We start from the raw sequence: 21,496 nt of genomic DNA on the forward strand, positions 1-21,496 counted from the left end.
GCGATGCGCCTCGAGTGGGCGCCGCTGCCCCGAAGACGTCGCCGCCACGGAAGCCTTCTACAAGCAGAAGGAGTAGGAGAAGGCGGCGGTCAAAGCGAAGAAGAAGGCGAGCCGCGAGAAGCGCCGCGCCGAGTCCGCCGCGAGGAAAGCGGCGAGGGCCGAGAAGGCGGCAAGGAAGGAGGAGGAAAAGAAGAACGGCGCAGGGCCGTCCACCATCGTTATGTCGTCCTCCTCCTCCTTCGAGTGGATGACGACGCCGGTGTCGGAGACGACTCCGAGCACCCACTCGTTGGACTTCGACTGGGAGTCGGACGAGTAGCTTTAGTTTAGATTTGTATTTTCGTCCTCTATGTCGCGCTGTATCGTTGAACTTTTAAATATATTCGTATTTTCGATCAATTTTTCATTGTTCATTTGATTAATTTTGAAAAAAAGGGTCAAATTTAGCAATTTGCGCCGCGCGCTGCAAAATAGAGCCTCCGGCGGAGGTGCTTTTTTCCCGCACCAACGCGCGCTGCAAAATAGAGCCTCCGACGGGGGAAAATTCGGTATCACGCGCGCCAGCAGTTTACAGCGCGCCGAAACGGAGATTTAGCGCGCCGGATTTTTGCGCGCCTGTTGAAGATGCTCTAAGGAGGGGCCTCAAGAATGGGAGTGTGTGCCGCCCGTTCCCAGAAATTTTTTCTCCCTTTTACTGAATGCATGCAGCCTCTCCATCCTCGTCTTCCTAGCGACTGGACTTATCGGCGGCCAGGTGAGTGTCCACCTCTCTGCCGCCGCAAGTCATCGATCTGCTCCTCCCATCCCATCCCATCCCATTCTCTCCACCCTTGCGTCGTCCTAACCGTTTGTAGCCTCGCAGGGGCGACGACACCCGTCGCCTGTTCGACGGAATGCCACCGGTGAGCGTCACCGACCGCATTGGCGCCCTCCCCGACAGTATCCTCCACCACGTGCTCTCCTTCCTCCCAGCGCAGGCCGCCGTTCGGACGTGCGTGCTTGCCCGGCGCTGGCGTCATGTCTGGAGATATACCACCGGCTTGCGCATCGTCGGCCTGGAGGAGGAGGGCGAATACATGGTCAAAGACCTTCATAAGTTCGTGGAACATCTGCTGATCCTGCGTGAGCGCACAGACCTAGACACTGTCCAGATCAAATTCGATGAATTCTGTGAAGAAGATCAGCCCTGTGTGAACCTGTGGGTCCGTTTTGCTGTGATGTGCAAAGTTCGGGCGCTCACCCTTCATATCAGTTATGAACGTCTCAACCTAGACGACCTGCCTCTCGTCTCTAGGCATCTGAGAACATTAGACCTTGATGGTGTAGCCCTACAAAAGTTCTTTCTTGATTTTGCTAGCTGTCCTGCATTGGAGAATCTGAATATGAGTTATTGCAGCATCTTTGCTGGGAAGGTATCGTCCCGTTCCCTGAAGCATTTGAGCATCTATTACTGCAGCTACGACTTGGATTGCCGGATCCATATTTCTACTCCGTGCCTTGTCTCTCTGAAAATCGATCATTATTCTGGTAGAACACCATTTCTTGAAAACATGGCGTTGCTAGAGAGTGCACATGTGTATCTTGGCAATTACTGCGAAGATGCCTGTTTGAACCATGCCTCTGGTGTTTTCTGTGGAGCTAATAATAATGCATGTCAGAATTGTGTTCCTATTAAAGACGATTGCAGCAGAGAATGTGTTCTTCTGGGTGGTATCTCAAATGCTAAACACCTGAAGTTGCTACCTGAGAGTAAAACGGTATGACACCCATCTTAAAATCCTTTATGTTATGCCCTTTTTGTGATTCAATATCTACATTGTTGCTGGACATAAGGGAAAAACAGATTACATATGCATCATCCACATTCTCTAGTGGCTAGTTGATTTGCTTACTTTTTGTATTTTCTTTCCAGTTCATTTTCGCAAGAGATTTAAAACACTGCCCTACATTTACCAAGTTAAAGACTTTGTTGCTCAATGAGTACTGGTGCGAGGGTCCTGATTTGGATCCGCTAGCTTGCATTCTGAAAAATTCACCAGTTCTAGAGAAGCTCACTCTTCAACTTTTTTCCAAGGTATAAATCTTTTTATTGGACAGTTGCTGTAATGTTAAAGTTATTATCTACTGTATATCTTGGTAAACTGTCCTTTTCTTACCGCAGGGACAAACTCATAAAGTGGAAATGAAAGGAAGCTACAGTTCAGTTGAGGGACCAACTGCAATATCCGAGCACCTTAACATGGTTGAAGTCAAGTGTAATGCGGTCGACGAAAAAGTTCTTAAAGTTTTGAAGTTCCTGACTGCATTTAACATACGTAAGCTAACTAATAACACTTTCCTTGCTCTTTATATTCTGAAATTAGCTTTCACATGTGGGGAATAAACTACAAAAGCAAGTAGTTAATAAGAAACTTTTGAATTATGTAGCAAGGACAGTTTGTATGGATATCAAATTACTTTGGTCATTAAAAATCTTCACCACTTCTGTTGAGACGCAAAAATAAAAACAGTTCATTAGTTCCTAATAAATGTCTGAATCGTCTAGTTCATAGTCTGCAGTAATACAGTATTCTTACTTATTATGTTGTCGATAACCAATAATAGTTTTTATAGGCTCAGTAGATCTGAGCAGCTCTTTGCTCTGGGTTAATTATTCGGTACTTGGTTTGCTTGTGATTACAGCACTAAATAGTTCGCCATTTTTGTGGTCTTTCCTGGGAAGTCTTTACAGGTTGCATAACACAAAACATGTCTAGTAGTGTATGTTGTGACTGCGTTTCACATTTCGTTTGCGTTTAAGTTACGTATGACACTTTCTGCAATCTCTTTTGGTAGCTATTTAGCTAGATTTTTTTGTCAGATTATCACACAGAAATGGCCGTATCAATTACTCCCCCCACTCCTAAAATTAAGAAGTACTTTATTTCCTGAAGAGAAGTCTTTGACTAACAATTGCTTAAGGTTATATGACATGAAATTTGTGTCACTTGATTAGTTTTCAGAAGTACTTAGTTATGATACTGATTTTGTATCACATAAACCACATATTAAAAGAGTAGTTGTTGGTCACAAACAAAATACGCCTTAATCAACGGAGCACAGGGATTATAAAAAAGTATATGCCCAAATTCATGTTCATATAAGTTTCATTTGGCAAAGTGTATCTTCTTCGCACTTACCAAACTCTATTCCAGTATCTTTATTTTGATTGTCAAGTAACCGAGATGTGTTTGCCAATGCAGATACACCAGACTCTTACATTGTCCTTTTATTTGTGTACAGGATTTGGTTTCATGTAAGGGCGAGAAGATCTGGGCTGCCGGAGGATCTGCAATCCCTGGGCTAGAAATGCGAGGCTTAAGCATATATGCTGCGACTATGTTTCCACCATTTTTTGCTGGTGCATCTTATACTAATTCCACTCAGAAAAACGGTGTAGAATCCGTGACTTAGCTTTACCGCATCATGTACCAATTTCTATTACACCTTTGGTTCATCTGAATTGTTTCAACTCTACTACTGGTTAGCACTCTCTTAGCGTATCTTGTAATTTCTTGTGGTTCTTGCTGAATTTTATTCAGCTCCTGGACTGGTCAGTACAATATTTGTTTTGCGTTTATTTTGCCTCCTCTGCCTAGATTTGGATGTTAGGAAAAGTGAAACAAAAGGTGGTATGTTCCATTTGGCCTGGATGCCATCGATGTGCTGCTTGTTCGATGTTTTGCCAACCCAGAGAAAACTGAAGACGAGCTGCAGTTCTGAACGCATGTTACCGGCAGCTGAAAGAGTGATACACCCTGCATTGATCAGCCATTGAAGTAGTCAATTAACATCGGTTAGAATACCAACACCACTATGTCATGTAAAATAACTGAACAGACTGATCGATATCGTTGGAGAGCTGAGAGTACGAATCACCATTGTCGAGGATGTAGCAATCGGGACAAATATTGCGAGGATGATCCTCCCGACAACCATAAGAAAAGATCCAAAATGGGTCAAGATCCATATCTATAGAATTGTAATCCTACAACACCACCATTGACGGCACGAATGAGATCTTTAGTCGCATGAAGATGTGAAGAACACTTATTATAGACGATGTCATCTCCATCGTGGCGAAGATCAATAAAAAGACGGCTACCAAATTTTAACCTAATCTGTATAAAATTCTACTTTATTAAAAACTCCACGTATAAATTGGGTTTCCCACCCCTCTCAATACTGGTGAGGCCGACCGGAGACGGGGCAACCGATCTATGTTAGAGCATCCCCACTCGTCTCCCCGACGAGGCTCCCGATCGACGTTTTTTTTTCATCCGGACGGCGTAATCCGGCCCAGTCGCGCCCCCGGTTCCTCGTTTTCGTCCGGATTTAGCCCTAAATCCATCCGGCGAGTCCACGCCAACCCCGGTCCCTCGAGGCGCGCTCGGGGACTCCGGACGAGTGAAAAGCGGGGAAGGGCCCGCTCTGTCGGCGACTGAACACACGAACCCCACTCAAAATCTCTCCCACCCCTCGTATCTCTCTCGCCACCGTCACCACCCCGCCGGCTTGTTGCCTAGATTCCGCCGCCCCTCCTCCCCCACCTGCCTATATTCCGCCGTCTTCTACGACGGCCTATCTGGCTGCTCCTCCGCCGGCCTGTTTTCCGACGATGGCCTACTCCTCGTCGTTTACGGCTCGGCTGAGCAGCAAGCACCATATGAGAGAGAGGGTCCTCTTGCACAGCCTAATCACCAGGTGCCTCCATCATGGGCCACCTTCATTGCTATGCGCCAGGAGATTCGAGACTCTACAATGCATCAGCAGCTGCAAGATGATCTGGTGGAGCACATATGGACGCTCCGAGGCAACGCCAACGCCGACGCCAACTAGTCTGTCATAATTTGTTTCAAAAATTGTGAAATTGTGTGCTTCATTTGTTTCAGCACTTGTTAAACATTGTACTAATTATCGCCGAATTTGTTTCAGCAATTTTCGGACTCTTGCTCGCCGAACTTGTTAAATTTTACGTCGAATTTGTTTGAAATATGTCAAATGGTCGAGGTTGGGGGTTTCCTGCCGGGGGGACGGCTGGAACTTTGGCGCTCCCCAGGCCAAATTTTCGTCCAATCCGGACGAAAATTTCGACAAATTTGGGCGTGGGGAGCGTCAACCAGTGGGATGCTCTTAGAGACGCTGTGCGCTTTTGTCTAGGTATTAATTGTTAAAGAAAAAAAAAGTATAGATATGAAATTGGGGCTTCGCTAAATAAAAGCGCCGACAAACTTGAGAAGACAGAACCCCTCAAAAGAAAAAGAAAAAACTTGAGAAGACAGAAGTCCATCCACCGATTCTCGTCTTCCTCGCGACTGGAAGTATCGGCGGCCAGGTGAGGTCTGGGTCCGGCGTTCCGCCGCCGCAAGGCATCCATCTTTTCTTCCCATCCCATGCCAATGCTCTCCACCCTCCCCGTTTAATCTTTTCTTGCCTCGCAGAGCCGACGGCGCCCGTCGCCTGTTCGACGGGATGCCTCCTAGGAAGAAGCGCAAGAGTGCGCCGCCGGTGAGCGGCCTCGACCGCATCGGCGCCCTCCCCGACAGTCTCCTGCACCATGTGCTCTCCTTCCTCCCAGCGCAGGCGGCTGTGCAGACTTGTGTGCTCGCCCGGCGCTGGCGCCACCTCTGGAGGTCCACCACAAGCCTCCGCATTGTCGGCCTTGCCGAGGACGAGAAGTTAAATGTCAAAGACCTTCGGAAGTTCGTGGACCATCTGCTGATCCTTCGTGAGCGCACCAACCTAGGCACTGTCGAGATCAAGTTTTCTTATTTCTGCGAAGAAGACCAGCCCTATGTCCAAACATGGGTCCGTTTCGCTGTGATGAACAAAGTTCGGGCGCTCACCCTTAGCATCGATAGCCCTAGATCTCCACCTAGACAACCTGCCTCTTGTCTCTCGGTATCTGAGAACATTAGACCTTACAAGTGTAACCCTACAAGAGGCATTTCTTGATTTTGCTGGCTGTCTGGCGTTGGAGGATCTGAAGATGAATTACTGCAACATTAATGCTGATAGAATATCGTCCTGTTCCCTAAAACATTTGAGCATCTTTGACTGTTCATCCGAATTGGATTGCCGGGTCCATGTTTCTGCTCCAGGCCTTATCTCTCTGAAACTAGTTGGCTTAATAGGTAGAACACCTTTTTTTTAAAACATGCCGTTGCTAGATACTGCATATGTGGATCTTGACGAAGACTGTGAAGATGTCTGACTGAATTATGTTACTGGCGTTTTCTGTGGAGCTAAAGATAATGCATGTGTGAACTGTGTTCCTATTAAAGATGGTATCAGCAGCAATTTTGTGCTTCTGGGTGGTATCTCAAGTGCTAAACACCTCAAGTTGCTATCTGAAAGTAGAAATGTATGACACCTATCTTAAAATCATTTATGTTATGCCAATCCACATTGTTGCTGGACATAGGCAATAAACAATTTGGACTCTTCTTCGATCATCCCCTCGCTCTCTCAGTATTGGTTACTTGAATTTCTTACTTTTTATGTTTTCTTTTCAGTTCATTTTCGCAAGAGATTTGAAACACAGCTCTACATTTAGCAACTTAAAGACTTTGTTGCTCAATGAGTACTGGTGCCAGGCTCCTGATTTGGATCCACTAGCTTGTATTCTGAAAAACTCACCAGTTCTGGAGAAGCTCACTCTTCAACTTTTTTCCAAGGTATAAATCTTGTAATTGGACAATTGCTGCAATACTAAAGTTTTTTTTATCAATTATCCACTTTCATTAAATGTTCTTTTCTTACCATAGGGACCAAATCATGAAGTGGAAATGAAAGGACACTACTGTTCAATGGAGGGACCATCTACAATATCGAAGCACCTAAACATATTTGAAGTCAAGTGTAATGTGGTTGATAAGAGAATTCTCAAAGTTTTGAAGTTACTGTCTTCATTTAACATATGTAAGCTAACTTTCTTCATTCTCATTCTCGAGTAACTGAGATGCCATTGTCATTGCAAACACCACTCTTACAGTGTATTTTCATCTGTGTACAGGTTTCAGTTTCTGAGTAAGCGTTAGAAGATATGGGTTGTCGTTGGATCTGCCATCCTTGGCCATTAAGAAATGTGAGGCTTAAGCATATATGCTGTCCACAATGTTTCTATGATCTTTTGCATGCGCATATTATGCCGATCCAACTCAGAGGAATGCTGTAGAATGTATGATGTGTATAACTTGCATTTATCATATCTTGTACAAATTTCTAGTACACCTTTGGTTCATCTGAATTGCTTCAGCTCTACTTCTGGTTAGCACACTCTCTTAGCGTATCCTATAATTTCTGTTGCAACTTTTGGTACTGCGTAAGAGGATTCCTGTTGTGGGCGTTGAATGGCACTGCTAATGGGGGCAAATGCCTTGTCCGTAGCACCCAGCTAGAGTTATGCCTGGGATGGGATCAGCTGGTGCTTTACCAGGCAGCAAGCCGGTTGGCTAGTTCCTCCTAGCCGTCCATTCATTTTATGTGTAGGAGGAGAATATAATCTAGCTCGCCGATCGGGCACAGATGCTCGATGAAAACAGCTCAAAACTGGGGAGGCAATGGGAAAGGAGGAATATAGGATTAGGATAGGATAGGATACGGCGGGTGGCCTCATCAAAACCTGTTCATACGGAGCAAGGCAGGGGCAGCGCTATCGCGAGCTCGAAGTGGAACAACGGGAGGCATCTGTCTATCCATCTAGCGCACCTTGGAGCCTTGGACGGCGCCACTGCTCGCGCCACCTCCCTTGCTGACCAGGTGATGCCGATGGAGATGGGCACCTCCATGGCGCGGTTGTCGTTCATGGAATTCGTCCGGCCGGGCTTGCAGCAGCCCTGGCTCTAGCTCAGGGTGGACATTGCCGCGCGTACACATGCTGCTCGACGGTGGTGGGGATGCTGCTTGTGGTTGGCTGAGACGGCTCCCGCTTCACACGTTGGAAGTGGAGGTGACCACGAAGCGGCGTCTCGTGGATCACCTGGATGGTGGCCACTCCTGGGAGGAGACGCCTCCTCCTCCTTCGGGACGAGGAATGATGGAACGATGAGCTCCTCTTTATCGTGCTTCGGCTTCCTGAAAGACCATTCATTGCGCATGGCCATGGGTGTGATGCGTGTTCTCTACGATCTCTACGAAACATGGAGGGAGACGGTGGACAAGAGCTGGACGACATGGTGGCAATGGTGTTGCCCTTATAAAAGGGGGGCAGCCGGTACGAATATCGGCACATTCCAGGCGCGTGCCATTGATGACGGAGCAGAAGCCTAACTGCTGCCTTCCCGTCCTGGCGCTTTCGCTGAAGCCAAAGTGTGTCATTGATGACGCTGCAACGACCAAGCACGGATAGAACTAAATGAACTGATCTCCAAGGTCGTCCGAACTGCTGATAGACTCGTCGGGGATCTTGCGGCTCAACTTAGATGTAACAGTAGACTTTGCATGGCGGTGGCCTCACCCGGTCACCCCCCCCCCCCCCCCCCCCAAGTATTTTGACAGTTCGCATGTCATCACGTAGCCATGCCTCGGTTCCTGAAGGCCACCAAACTTCTCCTGATCGTGAGGCAACTTGAAATCCTTTTGCATGGTCGTTTTGCGAACCCTTTCGGTAAAGCAACTTGCACCGCACAAATCGAGATCATCGCCGTATTCATTGCGCTCCTCACGCTCACTTCGTAATCTGATCGTTGAGTGATACCATGTCTGCCATCTCCTGCCCGCGTGTTGGTTTGTACTTGGCGTGGCGATTTGGACCTTCGGGTTGCCACTTCACGCCGAAGTCTGTTGCGACGGCGTGGTGATCTTTCGGGTCATGGTGCGACCTCCTTGTCGATAAGCGGAGCTCTCACTATGCCAAGACCCATCAAGGTGGAATGGTGCAAAGCTACCCGTGGATCATTGGGTGCCGGTTGGGTAGTGGGTAGCCATCAGATATATAGGTTTGTGTTGCTACTAGGGCTGCTTGAGGTGTTATGGGTACTATGTTTCCCCTTAAAAATCCACCGACATAAAGGACAGATCGAGATCTCTTATAGATTTTCTCTTTCGTTCCAAGGGATATGACTCAGTCGAGAACCAGTCCTCCTCTAGAGGCTCCTTCGCCAGCACTTGCACCTCCTGTAGAAGTTAACTTTGCCCGGTGTTGAGTCGATTCATCGGCTCATCTCCTTCGCTCGTCAAGTTGTCGCTGCATCTTTGCTAACTCTCGCTTCTGACGGTGGAGCAAGTAATGGTACGCCATAAGCTCTTCTTGGGTTGTTGCCGCTCCCATGGGGACCGCCCCGCTCATGGCTTGCCTTGCCTTGTCCCAGACAGGTACTGAGATCCAAACCTGCACTCGATTTTGCCCATCGCCGGTAGCGTTTCCTTCACCTTTCTCGATCGCCTTTGGGTGCGGCCCGATGCTTGTTACCTCGGGTTAGGTTGTCGGGGTTTACGAAGGGGTTGCCGATGAAGTCGAATTCTTTTGAATCTTCCCCAGATCCGCCCCTGATGATCACGTACACCTGATGATGTGCTTGATGAAAGTTGTTAGTAGAAACGTCTGGGCGCAAGTTGACTTCCCTAATTTTGGAGTTGATGTTGTCGCGTAGCTCATGGTTGACGACGCCCGTCGAGTCCGCATCCTTGAGTGCTGGATCCGATGGTGATTCGCTTTTGTTGCCAGAGGGGACATCGTCTAAAAGATCGTCTAGATCCCCCCTACTTGTAGGAGAATTGTCGTTGTTCGTGATGTTTATCGAAGAGTTTATCTCGCTTGATGAGCTGTCGGAAGATGTCGACGTTGATGTTGGTGATGAAGTCGCCGCTGACGGGGCCGAATAGATCGGATCCGATAGGCGAGTCGAGCATCTCGGACCGACGCGGAAGTTGAGACATTCATCGTCAGATCCATCCCCTGGATCGAGATTGTCAAAGACCGGGAGAAGGGTTGGTGGGTGTGGAAGAAAGTTGATGGAGCCGAACTCCATGATCATTGGTATGTTGGTCACCTATGATCGTTGAGTTGCTGCCCGATGAAGCCTCCAATGCCCAGATTCTCACAACGGTGCCAATTGACGAGGGTTAACCTCTGCAATGTCCAAGGATATGGACTTAGGGTTTTGGAGAAAGAGGTGCGCTAGTGGTTTCGTCGGCTGGTCAGACAAACAAGGTGGTTCAATAATATATTGATTATGAGGCAAAGTCGTTGTAATACTAGAATATATATAGGGTTACAACAATGTTTCGAGATCTCTTCCCGATGGCTCCTCCTAGCCTTTATATAGGATTTTGCAGCACGCGGGAGTGTGTGCTGCTTATGTACAACGTTGGATTGGGCTTTTTTGGGTTTGCGCAATTTTTTTCTAGACAGACCCTAATATTGAGCATATGCTGGAGCATGGGTTTTGCCCTCCCACACCCAATAGAAGAGGTTTTTTTGGGCACCATTGCCATGTGGAGATGCTATCCGGCCCGACACAAACGGACGCATCTATCCGTTTTTGTCCGCACAGACACGGCTAGCGAAACCCTAGCCCAGTGGCCCGACATAAATGGACCGTGTCTGTCCATTTTGGTTCACGCGGACACGAGAGGAACAAAACCCTAGCCTAAGTGCCCGACTCAAATGGATCGACATGTTCGCGATAACCCATTCATAGCCCAAATTTGGGCTGACAATGGATCAGCGCCGTTGACACAACGCGGACCGTGTGTGTGTCCGCAACCTACCGCCTCTGGCGAACCCTGGCGGCTGGTCAGCGTCCGCTTTGCTCCCATTCCAGCGTGCGCATTGGACACCGGTCGATTCGCTTTCCCTCCTTCACGCACTGGTCACTACGGCGCCATCAATGACACGGTTACACTTCAACGGGCGTGTTGGGACTAGCGGGTGATGGTTGGTCTTCTGCACCGCCATCAATGACACACACCTGGAGTCCAGCGCCATCATTGAGAGCGGACGAGCCTCTGTCTATTTAAGAGCATATCATTCCCTATCATTGCCCACAACAAGCCCCCACCATTGCCACTTTCCACTCTCCATAGCACTGGCAACACACCCTTCAGGATGACCATGGGCAAGGGGTGGCCATGGAGGGAGCCAAAGCACGACCATGAGGCGAACTAGGACATTGATGATCTCATAGGCTAACGCCTAATATGTAGAGAAGGCCAAAGAAGATGGCACCATGGATCAGCTCTCCATCATACCAAACGGGGTGGACGAGTGGGAGGCGATCAGGCTAACCATCAAGTCCTTGGAGGCGCAAGAGCCGCCGCCGCGCAAGCAACCCTGTTTCGCCACATGTCGGAAGGGTCATCCGAGGAAGATGCCTTCAGCCTCTAGCAGCGCCAACACCCAACTGGTTGTGGGATATACCGTGATCGTTGACCTCACCAAGAACGAGGACGAAGACGAGGACCGGTATAGACTACGGTTTGGCACGTTTTAGTTTCATTATTTTCTCCGTTTTCAACTATGTAAGTTAATTTTTTATAGACTACAGCTGGGGCTGCCCAACTCAAACAGATAAAAGGGCTGGCACGGCGGGCCGCTGCTTCGGTAGAGATGTCCTAAATCTGACATCTTGCTACAGGCTGCGGTCTGCGGATAGACGAGGCACAAAACAGCAGCAGGGGAGTAGACAGTGACGGAAGCAAGAACACAGTAGAAGCGCAGTATTGACTGGACTAGTCAGTAAAACAAATCAAGCACGAGAACGAGCAGACCACTTGACAATGCTTACGCTTCAGGTTATGGGCACATGCCTCTGGTGAACCGGCAGACAGTCACAGGCAGGCGGCGCAGATGAGAGAGCATATCTTTATTTTTCGCAGGGCTCGCCAAACAATAAAATACCACGGCTCGTCTTAGAACAAAATACCACGGCTACACAACAGATGGTGAGTCTGCTTTGTTTTTTCTCAAACTGTGCTGCACATGAACGTTCTACCTATCCTATCCTCCATACGGGCCACACCAGCATGATCCCAACTAATTATTCACAAATTGCACTAGTAGCTGCATCTTTTCTAATTCTGAGACAAGACTAGCTATTAGCTGAATTCATCTAGAGTAAGACAGTACAGTACTATAATTTGGTTATTTTGCTTAATAACACTAGTTTGCTAATCCTGCCATCTAAGATCATACTGCAGCTCACACCTCACAGCAATGGCATGGAGACAAACGCAACCACTACGCACACACCCCATAGTTGAGGAGCTGACAGACATGCAGCTCAGAGTTTGCAAAGGACAAGAAATAGTGCTCAAAAGGGCCACTATACACCCCATGGTTGGGGAGCTGACACATGCCACCCACATGATGCCAATACCGCAGCAAAAGGATAGGGATTGATCAGCGCAGGCAGTAAACTTTTCACTTCGACAACCAAAATTAGATCATCTCACCAGTACTAGATCACGAGCCCAAACATACTAACATCAGCAGATGAAAAGCAAAATACAACTTCACTTAAATAAGTTGTAATTCACCAGCTGTTTCAACCAATGGTACGTTATTAATGAACATATCACATAGAATTTCTAGTTGACTGTAGGAGTAACAGATAAACAGATCACAGAGAGAATTCTATTAACTGTACTTAATGGATAAACAACAGATCACAGAGAGAATTCTACTATTAACTGTACTTAATGGATAAACAACAGATCACACAGAGAAGCCAATCATAGATAACATCCATTACTTCATCGATTGAAACCAAAGCGATCGAGCGAGATCTATTGGATCTCCTCCTCACAGCACAAAAAATAGCAATCCATCATCACGATTCTTCTTAAAACACCAACGAGACAAGACCATAGTAGCAAAACACTGACTGACTGACGACTTCTTTTTCCCCTAGGACGGATTCCGGAAGGAACGGAGTAGAGGGGGAAGAAAAATAAATAAGAGAAGCAGGCGGCTGGGCGATCTAGCCCAGATCGGCAAAACTAAGACCGGTGGTACTCCGACGACGAGAAATATTTAGGCGGCGAGATCTATAGGTAGGGGAGGAGATCGGGTTGACCGCTCATTTGGCTGTGCAGTCGCGGGACATGTGCCCGGGCTGGCCGCAGGTGTAGCAGTCGCCGCGCCCGCCTCCTCCGCCGTAGCTCCGGCCGCCACCGCCGCCGCCGGTGGGGCAGTCCCTGGCGAGGTGGCCCGGCTCGCCGCAGTTGTAGCAGCTCCCGCCGCCGCCGCCGCCACCGTATCCACCCCCTCCGTACCCGCCGCCGCCACCGCCGTTGACGCAGTCCCTGGCGATGTGGCCAGGCTCGCCGCACTTGAAGCAGGCCCCGCCAGCGCCGCCTCCTCCGCCAAATCCACCTCCGGCCGGGGCGTTGACGGAGCAGTCCCTGGCCATGTGTCCCGGCTCGCCGCACTTGAAGCAGGACCCACCAGCGCCTCCACCGCCAGATCTCCTCGGGCCGCCCCACCCGCCACCACCACCACCGAAACCACCAGATCCATCACGTCCGCCGTAGCCGTCGCCGCCGCGACCGCCGTACCCGCCCCCGCCGCGAGATCCGCCGCCGGCGCGGGACCCGAAGCCGCCTCCGCCGCCACCACCTCCGCCGCCGCCCTGGACGAAGGATCCGTCGGGGCCGGTGACGTCGACGGCCTTGGTGCGGCCGTCGTCGCCCTGCTCGATGACGAACTCGACGGCCTCGCCCTCGGCCAGCGAGCGGAAGCCGTCGGCCTTGATGGAGGACTGGTGGACGAAGAGGTCCTCGCTGCCGTCGTCGGGGGAGATGAAGCCGAACCCCTTGGTGTCGTTGAACCACTTGACGCTGCCCTTCATCCTCGCCTCCATCGCCATGGATCAGATCGATCCAAACCCTAGCAAGGTGGAACGAGTTTTTTTCTCCGGCTGCTGCGATCAGATCGATCTTATCTGCTCGGCGGGAGGAAGACGACGGGTATATATAGGCGGCGGCGGGGTGCACGAGGGAACCGCGCGGAACAGCTGGACGGCCAGGATCGTCCGTGAGATCTGGACGGACGGACGAGGATGGCTCGGCTGACGTGTTCGGGCCGGAGCCGCTGACGTGCGGGTCCCGGGCTCTGCACGTGTGGACGAGCCAGCTGTCAGCTCGAGCGCCTCTCGCCAGGTTAGTTCCGCTGGGAGAGTATGACCGGTGGGCCAGGCTCGGTTGGATCCGGCGTACGCGGGAAGGAATCAATGCTCGCCGTGATCGTGCGGCGTTGTAGGACCGACGCGACCATGCACTGCTGCATCGTGTTCTCCAGGGAGTCTACCAGATGATATATCTTCTGTTTGGTTTCAAAAAAGGAAAAGAAGGAGTCTAGAGGAATCGAATCTTAGTAGATTTGTTTAGTTGCTTTCAGGAACATCAATCTCGATTTTGTTTCCGCTGGAATTTAAACGTTGCCATGTTCGTTTTGTTTTACCCGGTGACGACTCGTAGATATTGTTGCTCAGAGTTTGGCCCTGACAAAATTCCAACAGAGTTCAGCAAAAATGCGATCCTGGGGAAACTGTTACATATTCTTCCGTGACGACACGTGAAGCATGGACCCGTTGGCCAACGCTACTAGGCATCAACCGGTTGTAAAAACGGCCATCCATGACCATCCGTCAGTCGCCCTTCGAAACAGTTGGATCAACTTAAGTGAACAAGCATTCGATTGTGGTTTAAAAAAAAATGGTTCATATGTAACGATTTTTACACTGTAGTAAGTAACATCAGTTTCCAATATTTTCTATTTAGTCGTGAAAAAAGTGGTAGAGTATACTTTTTTTTAGCCTATGATACAAAAAAAACCTTAATGTATCATTTTTTCTATGCGTATGTAATATTTTTGAAAATGGGGCATTGGTAAACAACATTTCTCTACAATGCATCCAACTTTTCTTTATCTACCGTATCGAACATTACACGATAACATATGTAACATTGGTGTAAATATCTATGTACTAAATCCATGTATACACCACCATGCCCAATTTTGAGATCACCGACCACAAATCCGTCTACGGCGGAGAAGCTTCCGATAAAGACGACGGTGCTCTTTACCATGACGTGCGGTGGCGACCGGTCGTGGCTGCCGATGCTTGTGGCGGTGGCCCACTCGCCGCCGTTGGGGCAGGAGATCGCAGCGGCGAAAGCGGGAGCACACGAAGTGGAGGCGAGCCCGCAGGCGAGCATGCATCCGCAGTGGCAGGAGTACGCAGCGTGGCGATGGTCGAGCGGGGTGAATGCGGCGGGCTTGCGAGAGTGGCGGCAACCGAGCAGGGGCGGTGGTGGAAGAAGCGTGCGCTGGTGGCCGAGTGAGGGCGGTGGTGGCAGGAGCGCGTGCCGCGACGGGGGCCGGGCGGGGGCGGCGGTGGAAGAAGCGCAACATATTTTCCGTGTAAGTTAAATTGTGTAAACTTTGACCAAAAATATAGATAATAATACAAAGATTACCATGAAAAATGCATATAATATGAAAATATATTTCATAAAAAATCTAAAAATATTATTCTTTTGTTGTATATGTATATGTTTTTTATTAATATAAATAATTAAAATTTACAAAGTTTGACTTTGACTAAAACTTATATGCAGGAGGGAGTACAAGATCTATTTGGTATTAATTTTTCTTATAATATGCGCTATGGTACGGTATTTGCCTATGTTACTCTCTCTCCTCTTTAGATAGCTGCCACATAGCATTTTTGTGGGCTAAGATGTATGCTGCCGACTAAGATAGCCTTATTCCCTCTGATTCTTAATTACTATCCTAAATTTAGTTACTAAATCAGCGACAATTATTATGGATTAGAGGAGTACCTTTAGTAGTCATCATGTAATAAAAGCATAAGAGAAAAAAATCAATACGAGAGGAAATTTCACGCTGCCATAAAGCCATTGCTCTAGATTGGTAAAAGGAGCAGCCGAAAGTGAACATATCCAATAACTAAAAGATGCTTCTCAGAATCAGCTGCCATACCGTCAAAAATGCAATGTCTCCGAAACACGTCAGATAAAAATGACAGCACCCGCACTGCAGCCAGACGCGATGTATTTCCAAAAGCATCGCAGACACTGTCACAAAACAAAGGGGTGGATGTCGCTGCAGAATCTGGAAGGAACAAAGCAAGGTTCTCAAACCGCGTCGTCCAGTCGTTTTCGAGACCTGGATAGGCAACGGGACAGTAACATGCTCGTAATAAGCATCAGCCCAAAAGATGGAATTTGGTGTAGTGCAGGTTGCCTTCAACCACAAGCTCAGACAGAACCTCTGCTTGCTTGTGGCTACCAGCTGGGGCCATTGATGTCTCATGATGCCCACGCTTCACATATCTTGGCGTCCAAAAGAGTTCAAACAAGTGGAGGTCACCATGAGATTATCATAGCCTTGTTCATGATTAGTTTAAGGGTGGATGGATAGATGGCCTTGAACTACCGGGCCTTACTGACGAATTCCAGCTTTAGTGTTTCCTCCAGCTGCGAGAAAAACGATGAGAACGTACCTGCACACACAGAACCAGTGGTTCAGAGACAGTATCACCACAGCAACAAAATAAACACTCGAGCTTATGTGTTACTGGCGATCTGGAGAACTACAGCGCAGTGTCTGAGAGATCATCGTGTGGAAGCGCTATCTGGTCCACATTCATAACCGGACTCGCTACTGATTTTAGAATCCATTGGAGTTGGTGCATAATGAGCAAAATACGCATGTATATGCATATGCAATGCAGATGCGGCACAAAGGGAAGTATGTATCCTGTGTTGGGTTCATGCAATCTGAATATTAGAAGTGGCATCTTATTAACATATGAGATCGTCTACAAGTTCTTGCACACCTGAATATTGTCAATGGAAAGGACGGTCCATAACAGAGAAAGCTCCTACAAAACCAACATGCCATTTGATCCGGATCTATAGGCTCTGCTTCCTACAGACCAACCATTCAACCTCTCCCAATGGTCACTAGCACGTCCAAAATGTCATTATTATGTCGCCGTCATGCTTTTACCAAACTAGCAGCTGTCCAGAGCCAGTCAACAAAACCAGTGAGGCAATCAGTACCACTGCCACCCCTCTTTACTGGATAGACAACTATTAGCAGGACTGTAGGACCAACATTTCCCACGTCAGGCAGTCACTTTGGTAGTTTTTTTCTGCTTCGTGGGTGCTTGTCCAGAAACTCTATGCTACTCAGTAAATATCTTGGATTGTGTGGTCAACAAGTATTGTGAACTCGTTTTCTGTTTTAAATATCTTGGAATCTAGGCCATCACGTATGTTGAAAACGATAGAAGAAACTCCAACATAAAAACTACCAAGGACAAGAAAATATAATCATGCCATATACTGAAGAAAGCCAGAAAGGTGTCTACAAGTGCGTCCGAAAATATAATCAGACAGTCACTTTGGGTTTTTTTTAAATCTTCGTGGTGTGCTTGTCCAGAAACTCTATGCTACTTAGTAACATATCTTGGATTGTGTGGTCAACCAGTATCCTGAAATCATTTTCCGTTATAAACATCTCGGAATCTAGGCCCACACGTATGTTGAAAATGATAAACGAAACTAAAACATATAACTATAAGAACAAGAAAATATAAGCATGCCATATATTGAAGAAAGCCGAAAAGGGTCTACAAGTTTGTCCGAGAAGTGTGATATTTTTGACATACAGAACAAAGGGTACCTGAGAGTGATTTATTCAATAATGAACCTCTGATTAGCAGTGTGCCGGGCATCTGTTCAAACACCTATGCAGAAGTAAATTTATAAATTGTTTGGAAGGCAACATCGAAATAGGTACCAGATAAGTAATATACAGACAATATATTATCAACATACCGAAATACGGAAGGATGCCCCTGTATGGAGCTTTGTGGAGTTGTCTTCAATAGAACCAGGAAGGTCATCACCATCCAATATTGCAGCCTCAGTCTGCTCATCTGACAATGTAACCTAAACAAGCAAGAGATTGACATACTAAGATTTTACAGAAGTACAAAAATGGCAGATCAGTGTGGGTCTCTGTCCTCAAGTAATTTAAGAAAATGAAAAGGTCGAAGGTTAGGATTCTTACGTCAATAGAAAATGACAGAGAATCAGTTTTACATGATAGGTTAGATGCACAGAAAAATGCCTCAGCTGACTTCAACACCTGAAATGCACCATTTCCGCGACGAAGACCCTGAAACTCATCATGTATAAACATTACATTGAACAAGAAAGCAATAGTGAAAAATAGTAGCAGGTTAGTGGTAACAATAACTAAAACATAAATATAAGTTGACGAGACGAAGAGAGTTTTATGTCAGGCTAGCGAGCAGTCTTAACGCAACCTAATTGCAAATCCAACAAGGATACAAAAAGGTTACAAATAAAGATGAGATGTACTCCACTATTTATTTACTATTATACAGATTAAACGCCATTCACGATGCAGAGATCACAATAATGAGAACTGGAGAAGATAGTTTGCCAAAGATGAAGTATCTCATTGAAGAACAGTAACCTTTTGTGATAGAGATGGATAAAACAAAAGGTATATCGAATTGGACGTAGGTGCTGTAAGCAACAAGATGCATGATTAAGGAGCAAAAGGTGACATGTTCCCACCTGAAGCATGAAAGAATAGTGGACTTTTCCTGGTATACTGGATCTTACAACCATTTTTCTTGGAGCAATGAATGACCATGCAAGGCCCCATCTAGCTGTTTGTCCTTGCACAAACTCGGTAGTTTTCACAACTGAGGCCCCAACTGCACGGGCTTTCGATACTAATAATTTTAGATTTGCTTTTCTGCCAACCATTGATGTAAACCACCTATAAAAGTTAGGTAATACTGTGAACAACAGGGAAAAAAAATATAACAAACTATGGCCATTGCAAGAGTAGATTGTAGATTCGAATTACCTGAAAGAGTTCTTAAGGGAAGCACTGTCTTCAATTATCAGTGTTATAAAGGCCTGCTCACCACCAGGGCAAGCCATCTCTTCAGCAGTTCCAGCACAAGAAGTTTTTGGATTAAGGCCAGCTTCCTCCATACTCTCAAAGAAAGGTGGATTGCACATACAGAAGTCAAAGATCTCACTATCCTTCACAACACCCACAAGAATAGGTGGTATTGATCGCACCACATTCTCCACTGGCTCTGAAGTGCTCTCCCCGACTGCTTCCTCGGCAACTGTTTCAGACTTGGAAGAACAAGGTACTTCATTTGCATTTCTGATCTCAATTAGACCTGCTAGATGTGGGTTGCTCTCCACATTCTTCTTAGCCCATTCAAGAGCAACATCAGTAACATCTGCAAAGAAAATCACTGAGCATAGATCCTTCTAATTTACCGAAGTAGGTTACTAAGAGATCCGTAGTTTATGCTTCACAAAAATTCCCATACGCAGGATAAAAATGTACCAGATCCAACAAAGCTCCAGCCCAGTAATGATGCTCCGAGGAGAGGATAAATGCAATTAGCACCAGTGCCTATGTCAAACCCCCTCACTGTCTCACTTGAGTTGGATATTCGTGGTATGAGATCGGACGAGAGGAGATCCTCAATCCAATGGATGTAGTTGGATCTGTTTGGAACAGTAGGGCAAAGCTGTCCATCTGGAATCCACCTGATAGTAGTAGCGATATATATCATGGTCACATAACAAAATGTGCTATTTACCACAAAACTTATTGCATGGAAAATAGAGAAGAACATACTCAGCATCTGAGGACATACTGTGCACGGCATATAAAATTGAATGGTTTTTTGAAAATCAAGTGGCACTTAATCTCTCATGGTTAGCAAACTGGCAGCTGACAATTTTGCTAAGCAAGGATTATATTTGAACTTTGGTTATACAATTTTCCTACATCAGATGATTTGAACTTGAAAAGATCATGTAAAATATTTACTGAGATGTCTTATCACAAAAGATAAGAGGGTCAATTTGGCACAGAACCACAAATTAACAAGACAACTTCTGTACAGCGAGACCGAAGTGGAAAGCACAGACATCTTGTTATGGCATGTTATATGTAAGTTGAACACCCATTTTTTACATGGACCACTCTCTATAGAAGTTCCCAGTGGCATTGCTGGTGAAGCTGAACAATAAAAGCATCATATACTTTTTGTCGGATTTTGTTCAATACAAATACTCCACTGTTTACTAAATCAGCGACAACTAATATGGGACGGAGAGAGTATTATGCAAGTACCGTTGCAAGTCAAATCAAATGATCTCTTGTCAATTACGAAATGTTGTGCACGGTACTAACATGTACTCCGAAGTCATCTCAGTAAACTTCTGAGAGCAGCGCTAGCAATTCATAATTCGATGAGCGCGTCAGGCAACAGGTCCTTGGAACCGAGACGCAGCATGATGAGCTTGATGCTTCAGTCAGTCAGTGGAATTCAGGAACACGCCATTGCAATTAATTCCACGGCAGCGCAACCTCAAAGAGACGAATAGCTCAGCCAGTTCCATGGAACCGAACAGAAGCAGCCGAGACAGGAGCAGCAGCAGACGCGCGCGCGTAAGGGGTTCAGGGGCGTACCAGTTGACGCCGTGGTCGTGGAGGAGGAGGACGCGCGTGAGCTCCCGCGTGGCCGCGAAGTCGGTGAAGTCGACGGAGGCGCGGCCTCCCCCCGCGGACGCGGACACGGAGACGAATGGCGCGAATGAGGGGTAGAGCGCCGCCAGCGCCGCGAAGTCCGGCGCCGAGGAGGCGTAGCGGTTGCGCGGGTGCATCGTCGGCGGCGCATCCGAGCAGTCGCGCTGCTGCCGCCGCCGCTTCCTCCCGCCGCCCATCTGCGTTGCCGCGTAGGCGTGGGCAGCGAGGGACGGGGGGCGGCCGGAGCGGGGAGTGGAAGCGAGCGACGGCGAGCGGCGGGGCACTAGTGGGGAACACTGTCAGCGTGGGCCTGTTTCGGATTTGGGCCGCCAGGGCCAGGTACTGTCTATACCTTTGTTAGAGAGAAATGTAAATGCAAATGGACTTTTTTTTTGCTAACAAGTAACAACTTTCTACCACTCGGGTTAAGGTGCACTGCATTTTTTTTCCGAGAATGACACAATGAATTTTGGAGGAACTTTATAAATTCAGCACGTATCGCAGGACTACATGAACTTAGTTTAGGGACTACATGCGCAAACAGTAGAGGACTTTATAGATGCAGTTCACGAAATAAATTTTGAAATATTAAGTATTAGACTCATTTTGAAGATATGGAAACAAAAACTCATTTGTAGTTAATGTGAGAAAGTTGTGCTCATTTTTCAATTAGTAGTGCATTTGTGGAAAAGAATTTTCTCATAGGAGTGGACACACGTGTAGATCCCACCATTTGGCATCCCTATGTCATGCAATGGTGGATATATCAACACTGGTGCATTTTCGTAATAATTGTTGTGAATTTTCACGATGATAACTTTACAACAACCTCCTTCTTGGCCGGCACCATATACGTAGTATTGTTGAGGTATAAAAATA

General features: G+C 47.3%; 3 protein-coding genes and 1 pseudogene across 5 annotated transcripts; 2 read left to right on the plus strand and 2 right to left on the minus strand.

Moving 5' to 3' along the window:
* Positions 1–668: 668 nt before the first annotated feature.
* Positions 669–3,619, plus strand: LOC127308691 (F-box protein At4g09920-like). 2 transcript variants are annotated; one of them, XM_051339587.1, is made up of 5 exons: positions 669–754; positions 855–1,757; positions 1,913–2,074; positions 2,162–2,315; positions 3,283–3,619. In XM_051339587.1, the coding sequence occupies exons 2-5, from the start codon at positions 894–896 to the stop codon at positions 3,297–3,299; spliced, it is 1,197 nt and encodes a 398-aa protein (XP_051195547.1). In that variant the 5' UTR covers positions 669–754; positions 855–893; the 3' UTR covers positions 3,300–3,619. The 2 variants fall into 2 exon arrangements, with proteins under 2 accessions (XP_051195547.1, XP_071677551.1); XM_071821450.1 differs by having other exon boundaries at positions 692–754; positions 863–1,757.
* A 1,656-nt stretch (positions 3,620–5,275) lies between these two features.
* LOC127308692 (putative F-box protein At1g49610) lies at positions 5,276–7,266 on the plus strand (annotated as a pseudogene).
* A 5,451-nt stretch (positions 7,267–12,717) lies between these two features.
* On the minus strand, positions 12,718–13,939 carry LOC127308693 (glycine-rich protein 2-like). Its single transcript, XM_051339588.1, has one exon. The coding sequence runs from the start codon at positions 13,848–13,850 to the stop codon at positions 13,062–13,064; it is 789 nt and encodes a 262-aa protein (XP_051195548.1). The 5' UTR covers positions 13,851–13,939; the 3' UTR covers positions 12,718–13,061.
* Positions 13,940–15,952: 2,013 nt separating this feature from the next.
* LOC127308694 (uncharacterized) lies at positions 15,953–20,932 on the minus strand. 2 transcript variants are annotated; one of them, XM_051339589.2, is made up of 8 exons: positions 20,561–20,932; positions 19,424–19,629; positions 18,923–19,313; positions 18,625–18,832; positions 18,089–18,196; positions 17,854–17,967; positions 17,699–17,762; positions 15,953–16,511 (listed from the first exon to the last, which is right to left on the minus strand). In XM_051339589.2, the coding sequence occupies exons 1-8, from the start codon at positions 20,812–20,814 to the stop codon at positions 16,441–16,443; spliced, it is 1,416 nt and encodes a 471-aa protein (XP_051195549.1). In that variant the 5' UTR covers positions 20,815–20,932; the 3' UTR covers positions 15,953–16,440. The 2 variants fall into 2 exon arrangements, with proteins under 2 accessions (XP_051195549.1, XP_051195550.1); XM_051339590.1 differs by lacking the exon at positions 20,561–20,932 and adding an exon at positions 20,282–20,487.
* Between the last annotated feature and the right edge of the window lie 564 nt (positions 20,933–21,496).

This window comes from Lolium perenne, chromosome 6, assembly GCF_019359855.2.
Source record: "Lolium perenne isolate Kyuss_39 chromosome 6, Kyuss_2.0, whole genome shotgun sequence".
NCBI classification, from domain to species: domain Eukaryota; kingdom Viridiplantae; phylum Streptophyta; class Magnoliopsida; order Poales; family Poaceae; genus Lolium; species Lolium perenne.